The sequence below is a fragment of the Lethenteron reissneri genome, chromosome 5, assembly GCF_015708825.2.
Source record: "Lethenteron reissneri isolate LAM-NWPU_2019-01 chromosome 5, ASM1570882v1, whole genome shotgun sequence".
Classification (NCBI taxonomy): domain Eukaryota; kingdom Metazoa; phylum Chordata; class Hyperoartia; order Petromyzontiformes; family Petromyzontidae; genus Lethenteron; species Lethenteron reissneri.
Genome location: NC_083783.1, coordinates 8,310,344 through 8,322,712, shown reverse-complemented (window position 1 = coordinate 8,322,712; position 12,369 = coordinate 8,310,344). Strand labels below are relative to the sequence as shown.

The 12,369-nt window shown below is 47.1% G+C and overlaps 2 protein-coding genes across 6 annotated transcripts in view; one reads left to right on the top strand and one right to left on the bottom strand.

Moving 5' to 3' along the window:
* The window catches only part of CEP162 (centrosomal protein 162), a 24,601-nt gene extending 21,537 nt beyond the window's left edge, over positions 1–3,064 (top strand). For 2 of the 5 annotated variants that reach the window (XM_061567851.1, XM_061567849.1), the window contains one exon: positions 1,392–3,064. In XM_061567851.1, coding sequence (XP_061423835.1) covers positions 1,392–1,592 — 201 coding nt within the window. In that variant the 3' untranslated portion in view covers positions 1,593–3,064. The other 3 variants (XM_061567852.1, XM_061567850.1, XM_061567853.1) reach the window with 3 other exon arrangements.
* FBXL22 (F-box and leucine rich repeat protein 22) lies at positions 3,012–12,369 on the bottom strand. Its single transcript, XM_061567854.1, has 4 exons — positions 12,092–12,369; positions 6,881–7,116; positions 6,115–6,234; positions 3,012–5,287 (listed from the first exon to the last, which is right to left on the bottom strand). Exons 2-4 carry the CDS (start codon positions 7,105–7,107, stop codon positions 4,870–4,872), a joined length of 765 nt encoding a protein of 254 aa, XP_061423838.1. The 5' UTR covers positions 7,108–7,116; positions 12,092–12,369; the 3' UTR covers positions 3,012–4,869.

The window sequence follows — 12,369 nt, the reverse complement described above, 5'->3', positions numbered from 1 at the left end:
AATGTTATGAGCAGCTGAACACGAAGCTTCACGGTCTGTTGCCATATAGAACCCAGCCTGATGACATTTGACTCCTTGTTCCAAAGGCAGATTTGACTCGTGCCCTGGACTTGGCCAGACGGTTCCTCGATTCATTTCCGGAATCCTATCTTGGCGGACGGTGGCATCAAAAGATTATGACTTCATGGCACACGTTCGAATGGGAAAGCAGCTGCTGAATCTAAGGCAACTTCTGATGGAGGGTCTGCAGCTCACTCAAGGGCAACACCGACTGCACCGGTGTACCCCCAATACGTCCATATGTTGAACTTCTTTCGTACAGTTCGTAGCCAACCGTGCTTATCGGAGGTGCGGAAAATACAGTCAGTTCCTGGACATGCCCCTTTGATCCCTATTCATAGTCCAGTGCCTGGGCCCCTCCTGCTCGTGGGTGCCTGTGCAGTTGCACTGCCTGCACACTTGATTTATACGTCACTGGTAGGGCCTCACTGACAAATGTTGTGGCCTGTAATCTTGGGCATTTTCCAAACTGCAGTCATAACATGGCAACATTGGCCATCACTGAAATGTTAAAGCTGTGAGCCATATATATGTTACGATCCACACGCACAAATAAACATGAAAGAATAATAACTACATACTTGGAGTTCATGTACAGAATGTATGTGTATGTGCTGTGTGCACGTTGTTATAACCATTACCATTTGTGTTACGTGTTAGTGTTAGAGAAAGCAGATATCCCAGAACTAGATCACGTCAAGTAACTTGGTCCACAACGTAGAGGGCAGCACTATCCTACCCTCTCTGCCATGCCAGAGGAATGTTCATCACAAAGTCAAACGAATATTTAAATTGCCAGAGCTGGAAGTTAGCCAAATTAAGTTCATAACCAAATTTAATATGATGGGGTTTTTTGTGCTTTGGTTGGTGACCGGACTAAGGTCCGATTCATTACACACAAAGTTCTTGCCACAAATGAACCTCAAAACCTTTCTGATTTCAAGGAGCATAAACTATCACGTGACCTTCGGTCATCCTCTCAGCAGCAGGATTTTGGCTCGCCATCGAATAAAGGCGGTCACTGCATTGCGAGCTTTCAGATGCACTTCTGCGGCCGTCTGGAATGCTTTTCCGATGTTAGGAAGCCTTTTAAATCTAGATTTAAAAACTCGTCTCTTTAGAACTGCTTTTTGTGTTTAGTTTGTTGTCCTTCCCCCGCACCTCCAATTAGCACGGTTGGCTACATACGGTGCGATATATTACAATTTAATCGCAGGTGGATTCGAACCCAGGATCTGAGCAGTGCCAGCTCACCTGTCTTGACCTCTGAGCCACCCGGCCACCAACCCCTCTCCGCTGACCCTGCCAATGGGCCCATCCCCCCTAACCAGCTGGTGCAGCGCACGCGACAGAGCGGCGAACAGGAGCGCAGCCAGGAGGCGGCCGAGTGGCGTCGCCAGGTGCTTCACAAGAACGCGGAGCTGGAGCGCTTCCGCTCGGAGCTGGACTCCATCCTGGAGGTGCTGCGGGAGCTGCAGAGGCAGGGGGTCGTCATCCCAGCCATGGGCGCAGCGCGCACGGGTGCCATCTGACTCGCAAATCTTCACAAAGGCGGCGCCACAATAAGGGGACGGGGGTCGCTGTCGCACACACCTGTGTCACCGTCCACCTGTTAGATCGTATCCTACCCCCCCGCTAAGTATCCACGTGTGCCCTGATGGAGTTGGTGGACATGGAGATGAGCCAGTTATCTTCATTTTAACGTTATAATAATTTATACTGTAAAAACAAGTGGTAAATGAGTGGATTGAGAGATGCTGTAGTCAGAATGGTGGGCCTCCATCTATACACAGAGGATCCGGGTTCAGTCCATCAATAGGGTAACAATGTCGGTTTTTATATAATTACTCATTGCACGTCAATATATAGTACAAATAAAAAATTGTTGCAAACCTAAAAAAAATATTGTAACCCTAGTTGACCAATTGAACCCCATTCCGTCATGCCTTCCCAGTGCCTTAGCCCTTTGACTGAAGCATCTCCTCACCAAGTGACACCGTTTTTTTTATTTCTTGGATTTATACAGAAATTATCCCCCCACCTGTATTATCGCGGCACAACCCATTTTCCCACATCTCCGCCAGCTTCACTCACCAGCCCCACCACTTGAGTGGAGGAGGTGCCGCCATTGTCGTATCAACTCCGGCGGTTGTCATCGCGTCCGCCGTGGGACTAATGTAACTACGTGCAGTGGCTCGTAAGCTAGCTACCTTGAAAGACACGCAAGGCATTTAAATTATTTCACAGGTAGGAACAACAGGTTCCACACTCCCCACCAGGGATTATTTGTCTGTCTGTCGTGCATATTTGTATGTCGTGCACGAATGCGCTGTCCAACCAAGTTCCTACCTGCCCCCTCCGAAGGAACGTGTTAAAGGAATACGGAACACAAAAACAAACAGCTCTTATGTTGTAAATATCTACGAAGCCACTCTTTCTCGGGGTATCCGAAGTGCGTTTGAAGCCACATTTTCTGCAGGGGATGTTACTTATAGCTGCACAGCTTTAAACTGAAATGTTTATATGAGATAATCTTTGCAAGAGTTATCGTGACCCACTGTTACTTTAAAATCACTTTTCAGGCGCCCTCCAGTGACACACTGCTGCATGATCGAGTGGTGGTGACTGCTGATGGCTGTGCGTGCACTTGAAAGTAATTTTCAAATGTTCTTTTCTCATTCATGCAACTTTTAATTAATGTTTTACAGACCAGGGCACCACAGTCTGTGCATCCATAAAGCTGTTTTTTTGCATTGTGTGTTAATTTTTTATGTCCATACCAAGGCAAGCAGGTGGTGTGTAATTGAAGTTGTTAGCTACAATGTGAATAATGATGCATTTCTCACTTCATGTCCTGTACATTACACCGTCTATTGAGGGTGCGCTAACAGGGGTTCGCAATGGTTGTTTTTATAAAGTGGTTTACAGTCATTATTTTACCTCTGTAATCTATATTTTGTATTGCTATATTTTATTTTTTAATAAAATTATTTTTTGAAGTGAATGGTTTTCTGGTACGTGTTGTATTCATGCTTTATGGAAGTGTGTTTGTGAGTGGGTGTTGTAAACAAATATTTCGGGGCAGCGAAATATATATTTTTTTACCAACTTTTAATGTGTAATAAAAAAAATCGATGTTAACAATTTATAACTGGATGTGCCCACGAGATTACTTAGGGAATTCATAAAAATATGTGCACACTATATTGTTTACAGAGCAATGCAAGATAATTGCATGCACAGGTTTGGATCGTGTGTGGGTGTGCTCTATGTGTAGGTGTAAAGTGTAGTGCAAAAAAACAACGCGGGTTTTACCTTAAATTAATTACACATGTTCCAATTTTAGTTTTTCATCAATTTATTTCATTTGTATGTTTATAATAATAAAAAATGGAATGTAGTTCTCAATATGGACAGATTTCCAACATCCACGTCGTAACTTAACATCGCTACTGACGTTAAGTCTGCCTTATACTGGTAGGAACCATCTGGTTACACCAGCCCACAGGGGATTATTGTGTCCGTCCGTCAGTGCAGGGAGGGGCTGGGTGGGGAGGGTGGGGCTGGGTGGGGAGGGGAGGGAGGGGCTGGGTGGGGAGGGGCTGGTCACCCCGTGGTGCCCTTATAAAACTCAACGTTTAACCTACTCACGCCAGCTTGTGCCCGCCCTCACAGTCGGGCATATTTGCGGAATACACCACGCCGCCGTTGACCCTGGCCATTGACCGAGCAACCCAACGTTCCTACCAGCTCCCTCCGCAGGAATGTGTTAAACAGAAAATATGGAGTATGTATGTTGGACTTCTTTCGCACCGTACATAGCCAGCCATGCTAATTGAAGGTGTGGGGTAACATGTTTGGTAAAAGCCATCTTTCAGAGCACGCAGAAACAGGCAACTACTGAATGTTTATGGTCTTAGGTGTTGTTCTGTTACAGGCAGTAATACACGACAGTGGTTTGGTTATTTTTATTTGATCTATGCTTGTCTACCGCAACTGTTGCAATCTGTATAATCAGTTTTTTTTTATATCACCGATTATATCCCAGTTCTGTTATAGAAGTTGTCAGCATAAGTACAAATATCCTCACCGATCTCTTAAAGTCTCGCACACCATCGCACACCATGTCAGGGATTGCTTCTGGAAGATCACACAGGTTTGATTGTGTCACCTGGCAGGGCAATGCAATTGCATCCTTGAGCAAACTCTGCAAGGTTCAGGGAAGAAAGGTCGCAGCGACAGTGTCATGAAGACAGATATTGAGCGAGACACTTGAGACGTGGAAAGAGACAGTTTCGGGCACGGAGAAATAGACGCCAAGAGATATGGAGCCAGATAGGCACAGCATTGGAGGCCTTTTAAGGAGTGGGGCCCACCTCCCCCTTCTGTCCAATTGTCAACTATTGAGTACAACGTTCAGAGTTATTTATAGTCCCAGACTGCGTACAGTACTTCATAATCAGCCCTGCTTCAACAAGTCCCACTGATCGGCAGGGCACAGACACGTCTCCCTTCACCTGCGGGACAGTGGATCGGCCTTCGCATCACGTCTCCTGTGACTACCTGGCACCTCGAGACATATTGCATGGGAGGCGCGGGATAAATCATAGTAATAAATGCTGATGATGAATATCCAAGCGGAGCTTCGGCTCTGCTCAGGGCAGTGGGTGATCAAACCAGCGTAACTGAATTCGGAGCTCTCTTTGAATCCCGGTCAATTGGCCAACAGATCCCCTGACACCATGCGCCTTCTGGCCGTTGGTCCGGCGCTCACGTGGAGGATCTGTCTGCCACCCAAGCATCGTCTCGTTATCTGAAGCCCTCTCCGCCGTGCGGGGCGTTGTGCTCCGTGAGCCGTTGTCCCAGGTGTCCCCCGTGCCCCCATTGGGAGCACCGAGCCTTGGGTCTGCCGGGTGACGGTGGCCGAGGAGGAGGTTCGTCGGGCACGAGTGCTCCCACGCGGTCTCCGCTCAGCACCTGCAGGGCCGGGCAGACGGCACGGATGTGCGCCAGGCCTGCCGGGGTGACGTTGCGGCACCAGTCGGCGCGCACGTGGGTCAGCCCCGGGGCGAGCCGCCCGGCCTCTTCGAGAGCGGCGTCCGTGAGCGAGCGGCAGTTGTGCAGGGACAGCGAGCGCAGTCGGGGGCAGCGGCGCAGCAGCGAGCCGAGCTGCTCGTCCGTCACGTGGGCGCACCCCGCCAGGGACAGCCGCTCCAGGTTTGGGCACCTGATGGACGCAGGCCCCACAATACCAGATCCATTGGCTGAACCCTTTAAGGAAGATGCAACCCAACAAAATAATTACTCTAGCTCTTGTATTTTTTTGAAATACGTTTTTATATTTCCCCCCAAAATGTATCCCAATTGTGCTGTTAGAGTTAAGTCACTCCGCCAGGGACAGCCGCTCCAGGTTTGGGCACCTGATGGACGCAGGCCCCACAATACCAGATCCATTGGCTGAACCCTTTAAGGAAGATGCAACCCAACAAAATAATTACTCTAGCTCTTGTATTTTTTTGAAATACGTTTATATATTTCCCTCCAAATGTATCCCAATTGTGCTGTTAGAGTCATGTCATGAGTTGGAGTATCCATTTGCATCTCTCCCAGAGAAGTGGAAACCTTTATGTTAGGAAATGGTTCACCGCCGTGGGGAAATAGCATACGGATTAGTGGCAATGACAGTTTGGCTTTTCGGTTTTGATTGATAGATTTCATCCCTATTTTTCTCTACGCAATTATATTACATGATAATAGTTTTCCCCCTTTTTTCTGGCAACTAAACAGGTGTTAAGATGTTAAAACACCAAACTGAAACCTTTTACAGGGCATCATGTCTGCATTCACCGCAATGCTTGTGGTCAGAATGCAAACATTACAATTGTGCTCGTGGCATTATAATTACATTCTACTGGGAACTCTCCCAACGAGCAGTGGTTAGAGACCAACCTCTGGAAGGTTAATTTGCAGAACTAATGCTGGGGGGGATCAATAAATTGCCTGACTGCATTCGCATTTGTGCTACGGTGTGGTGATGTGCGCGGGTGTGCTTGCCTCAGGCTGACTTGCAGCAAGAAGTCTCCCACCACCCCCTCATGCTGGCAGCACATGGCTCTCTGCAGCTCTGTCTGTCTCCATGGCTCAACGTTGCACACCTTCACGCGGCTCGAATACCTGCGGGAAAGTGGCCACCATCATCAGCACAGCAGCCGCCCCCTACACCTGTTCATGTGTGTCGGCCTGCCTAGAAGCAGGGCACATAGTGGGAGCATCGAACAGTATAGGTCGACCACACTCACACATAGCCAGCTAGAGAACTGCAGTTTTGGCCTGTGGTGTCCAATTAATCCAGGTGTCTCTTAACCACATCTTAAAAACAAATATAACCCGTAAAAACAAAGTTTTTCACTATAAATCCTTTATATGCGTGGCGGCGAGAGTCCTCTCGTCCTCTGGCTTGAGATAGCTGCCACCTATGGGTCAGATGATTACATTGCACCATTAAGCAATTGGTAATTAAATATAATATTTCTGTCCTAAAAAGTGTAAATATTTGGAAAAAAATTTTCACGAACATTAATTGTCACGCACAACGAGTCTGTGTGCAAAATGTCAGCTCGATTGGATCACGGGAAGTGGGTTAAAAAATGACCGAAAGATTTGCACGGTCGTAAGCGCGCAAGCGAACTTAATATAAAGGATTTAATAATGGGAAGTCCGGACACCCCAGAGCGCCCAGCGGCCCCATAGGTCCCAACACAGTTGCGCCTCATGCACACTCGGCAGCTACGCCACTCCACGTCCAGCCTCGGTAACGAACCAGCACACGTCCAGCCGGCGAAGTGCAGCCCCCAGCCGGTAGTCCCCACGGTTGAGCTCCACCAGGGAGCCAAAGCGCAGGTCTGTCCACAGGGCGGGGTCCTCGTACACGGAGCGCAGGCGCGTGCACGCGCGGGACAGGCTGGCGCGGTCCGCCCGGCCCAGGAACGAGAAGAGGTGCAGCAGGCACTCCTGGTTCAAGTGCAACAGGGTTGGGCGCTGCTCCATGCCGCGTGCCTGTAGTGAAGCCAGCATAGGTGGGCCAATGAGATAAACATGAAGATAGCCAGTGTGGGTGGAAGCTCGGTGGTTCAGGGGGCTAATCGAACAAAGACGGTCACCGCATCGCGTGCTTTCAAATTCGCTTCTGCGGCCGTCTGGAATGCTCTATTAGGAAGTCACTGGAGCTATGCACTTTTAAGTCTTTGAGATTGAAAACGAATTTCTTAGGAACTGATTTTTTTTATTGTCCTTCCCCCGCACCTCCGATTAGCGCGGTTGGCTACGTACTTGCAAAAGAAGTTCAAAATACATACACATGATTATTTATTACTTGATAGCGAGCCTTACACATGTGTATAATGAGAACAGAAGCTATGACAATTAATAAGCACAATTGAACAGAGTACTCGCAATAGGTAACACACGTTAAGTTAGAATCACAAAAACTGTTTCCAAGACAATAACATTATTAACGTTGTACTCACTGGAGTGCATTATAACTTAAATCTGTAAAATGTGAGAAACCTCGTCGCAACACAAACATTGCCAATGACAGATTTTTAATTACTGTTGCATGAGGCAAGCTTATTGGTGCCCATAGTGTACAAGTCGGGTCTGAGACATTATTATTATCATCAACTATGATCCGGAGTGATTTTTATTTTGGTTCGGTACGTCGCAAAAATCGAGCAATCTCGAGAGTGTGAGTGTCGTGGAATGAAAGGGGTCGAGAAGCACTGCGCCAAGCCATGCCACCACCCTGTGACATGCCCTTGTACACGTGTAGTGTAATAGCGCCGGCTGGTGGACAGCAGCGGCAACTGTGGTGGACAGACAGCAGCGCACACGCCGGTGAGGGCGCGAGCACGTGTGTGGGCAGAGGGGAGGAACTGGGGCAAGGGTCACGGAGGACCCCGTCTGGAGGTCCCTGGAACCTGCTGGCGGGTTCGAGAAGGGAGGCGTGGTCAGGGCGGAGCTAGGCTACGCTGGGAGCATAAAAGGAGCCGAGAGCGGGGGGCTCGGGGCTGCCGGTGCTGGGAGTGGACTCGTCTCGTTGATGCTGTCGTCTCGTCGCCGTCGTCGCTAAACGTCTCCGCTAGACACTGCGCTACGAAGGATGGTAGTTGGCTATCTCAGTCAGCGCCGTCAGTGTTAGACGGCTAGAGTTGTGTAGAGGCTAAGCTGAGCTACTGTGGAGAGTGTGTGGACGAGACCGTGAAAGTTGTTTAATAAAGTGCCTCCTAGAAACGCAATATGCTGTGTTCCCGGTGATCTGACTTTCATTTCTGGCCACAGCTAACAGGAGTGGCAAGTAATATCTGGACCAGTCTTGGAGCCTCCATTCATTAAACTTTGCACTTACTAGCTTGGCCAAGTACAGTTAAACAACCCCAATTACCAACAGGGCCTTCATCCAATAGTGGATTTACAGGAACTGGACATTGCACTGATAATAAGTTATCGCAACTGTGATGAATGAAAATGTTATGATTTACATCTGACAAACACTGTTTGTAGGATGCAGAAACATTTTGAAAAGTGTTCCTCGAGTATAGATTTATGTGTGTGTGTTGAACTTATTTCGCACCGTGCGTACCCAAGCGTCCTAATCAGAGGTAGAGAACTATTTAGGCAAATCAAAATAAGTTTATTTTCCAAGGTCATTCTCACAGGATGGTGAACTGGTAGCTATAAGGATGTAACGCGTCGATGTGTTTGTTTCACGATGTGATGATGATGACGATGATCGCCCGCCCTTGCTTGTTGCAATGGACTGAAAATTCCGGGGCCTTTGCATTGGTTTACAATAGCTTTGCCCGTGACAATGTTTATATTACAGCGAGCCGCTGGAATTACAAGGGGCTAGGCAAGCGTCGCTCCATGCCCAGTTGTATCAACAAGGCGACTCGGTCGCTGTCCATGTTCAATTTCAGTTGACGACATTTTCCGTATTTTTTTTCGTTAAGAAAAAAAATACAATTACTTTTTAAATCCTTTATATTAAGTTCGCTTGCTTGCTTAGGACCGTGCAAATCTTTCGGTCGTTTTTTAACCCACTTCCCGTGATCCAATCGAGCTGACATTTTCCACACAGACTCGTCGTGCGTGACAATTTACACTTTTTAGGACAAACATGTATTTAATTACCAATTGCTTAATGGTGCAATGCAATCATCTGGCCCATAGGTGGCAGCCATCTCAAGCCAGAGGACGAGAGGACTCTAGCCGCCACGCATATAAAGGATTTATAGTGAAAAACTTTGTTTTTACGGGTTATACTTATTTTCCCCCCTGTTCAAGCGAGAGACGCGGGAGGAGGGCTTCGAACAACGTCTCGGGGATAAAAAAAATAAATAAACCAGGAGCCATCGTCGCTCCGACAAACCCACAAAATCCCAACATTTACCGACGCTGCATAAACATCGTCCGTCGGCTCTATAGATGGAGTCATCCTCTCCGTGACCCTGCCCGCTGTGATTCAGCGACTCGGGCTGTTCGCTAAAATGCCTCGGCCCTCCCACATCATTTCCTCTCGCGGGGCATGTTTCGTGACTTCTTGTGGTTGGCCGAGTGGACACTGAGATATCCACGTTTAGAGACATTAGTCAGTACTAGTTATAAAAAAAATGCAAACGAATAATTATTTCATCATGGGCGCTCCCTTGCCAGTATCAAAATATAAGAATGTGTTTTACCCTTTCTATATTTGCAGTAGGAGAAGCATCATATCATTATTGTAAGTATGAGTTACTCGCAAATGTTTCTGGTATTAACTAACATTACTTAACATCCGTGTAATGTGTTGACTTTGGTTTACCTGTGACCAACTCACCCACAATGCCCAATCTAGGCTGATCTCAGAAGATAAGCAGCCTTGAGCCTGTGTAGTTGCCACCAAGCATCGCAGGTATTCTAGGCTGCGGGGCTGCTTTGTGGACAGGAGTTGGTAGTGCAGCCAGTTATTTTGTTGTACTGTTCTACTATGTTCCCGCATCAATGCTCCCCACCTTCGCTAACCCGCACTGGCCAACGTGATGGATTATGGTCCAACAACCCTCACGAGCCACACGGTGTAGGGAGGGACCTCATCCAGCAGTGGATTGACAAACAGGGCTGGACATTTAAAGCAAGAATAGTTATTGTTTTTATATTTGATTCCTGAGATGTGTTTTTTTTCGTTGCTATAAGAGGTCTCCATAACTTTACTCCACTAATATTAAGATTCTATCTTTGTACTGTGTTTTTGTTTCCATCTCCCCAAGGGTTATCGTGAATAGCCAATAATAATAACGATGTTTGATGGTGAAGATTACATTTTGGCATAACGCAGTCGTTCAATACAGCTTCATTTTGAGGAGGGTACTGCATGGGGATGTTTGACCATTTTTAGTCTCACAGTATTCTGCGTGGGAGAGGTAAACCAGAGTACGTGGAGAAAGACCCGCTCATAAGAGGTCGATAACACGAAATGCGTGTACAACCGATTTGATCTACTGCCACCCTCTGACCACCCCGCAGCCAAGCAGCTTCACAAATATGAAAAAATAAAAAAAAGGGTTTTACCCTTTCTGGCAATAAAACAGGAGGTGTTAAGATGTTCAAACAGCAAATACAAAAATTTTGCAAGGAATCAAATTCGCATTAACCGCAAGTACTTGTGGTGAGCATGCAAACAAACACGCTCTGGTGTAGGCCAATTAGTTTCAAAGACAATGCATCAAATATTATCAGAGCGTGTTTTTTTGCATGTTCACCACATGTCCGTGTGGATAATGCGAACTTGATTCCTTGCAAGAAGGTTTCTAATTGGTGTTTAAACATCTTCACGCCCATACTCTTTGGTTCTTTCGGTAAAGTCACGTAGGTATTTTATTTTATGCCTACGTGACTTTACCGAAAGAACCAAAGAGTTTGGATTTCTGCAGTCACGAAAGCTTCAAATCAACATCTTAACACCTCCTGTTTTATTGCCAGAAAGGCTAAAGCCTATTTTAATTTTTTTCATACGTTTATACTGGCAAAAAAGGTCCCATTTTGTAGCTTCACAATTGTCCGTATGATTAAACCAATCATCGCCTCTAAAGCTCTGGATTATAGGCGTGACCCGTAAGTCACCGCCACTCTCGTTAAGTCACGATGACCAAACCCTAATGGGTTCAATTACCGTATTTACGTAGCCATATTAGCTTATCTAACAGCTCTCGTTTATTGCGTATAAACGTAACAACACACTCGCATGTACACTCTACTGCTCCACTCCTTAACCAGAGCGCGTGCCACATGGACACTGACGGAGAAATGAAAAGACAAGCCACAATAGCGCAATTGTGGCCCTGCAACTTGTGGACAAAATAGTAAAACCACTGCGGTCCACGTTCTTTCAACAGAGGAATGGAACAAAACTCCACGAACTCTCTTCTGAAGCCCTCTCGTCGCGGCTATCATGCCTCAACATTGCCACCTAGCCCCTCAACGTATTGCCATACGCAAGAATAGCATGGAACAGACAGCTTTTTAAAGCACGTATGCATACACAGACTAAAGATCCCCCGGATAGCCTTAAGAGACCGCTGGGGTAAGTGCTGTTAGCGAGAAGCACCTATGAAGGCCGGAACGGCACACGGGGGGTGGGTGGCCAGCACCACGCCCGGCTGCCTTTGTCTCCCTAGTGGTCGATGTTTACTGCACGTAACACACACGCACACAAACAAAATGCGTGATGATGTGCTGACAGTGGTGCACAAGCGAAAACAACAAACAAACTCAACACATTCATCAATAACACTGCCTTAATAGAAAACAAATACTGTATTTAGTTAACAATTATATAGGCCACGAACCGGGCCCTATTTATATGAGAAAGGACCATTGCCCGAAACGTCGCCTCCTCTATATACATGGTTTTTTTTGCTGTTAGGGCAGCGTTACTGACGTATGCGTGTGTCGAGTTTTCTATATTGTACTTCGCGAATATTACAGCAGCCATTACCTTCGGGTCCGGACTCTTGAAAGCAGCTCCAATGCTTGAGTGTATTGGTGCATTGGGAGTGTTTTTCTTCTTCTTCTAACGATTAACAAAAAAGGCTTTGGCTAAACAGCTGCCCCCGCCACACAGCACGCTGGCTGCACGACGGTCAGCCTGTATATGGTCACGGTGTGCAGAGGTATTTTTGGAGTGAGTCTGCCTCTGCTCACGCAGTTCCACGCCGGTCTCTCTCTCTCTCCTGGATCGTGGTGATTGATATCTTTACCCATGCAGTGTTGTGA

Bases quoted from the DNA above. Each gene is read 5' to 3' on its own strand.
- FBXL22 (XM_061567854.1), bottom strand. From the start codon at position 7,107: ATGGAGCAGCGCCCAACCCTGTTGCACTTGAACCAGGAGTGCCTGCTG. The intron at 6,235-6,880 runs GTTCGTTACCGA...ACTTTCCCGCAG, and splicing joins CGCCGGCTGGACGTGTGCTG to GTATTCGAGCCGCGTGAAGG. The intron at 5,288-6,114 runs GCAAGCACACCC...TGCGTCCATCAG, and splicing joins TTGCTGCAAGTCAGCCTGAG to GTGCCCAAACCTGGAGCGGC.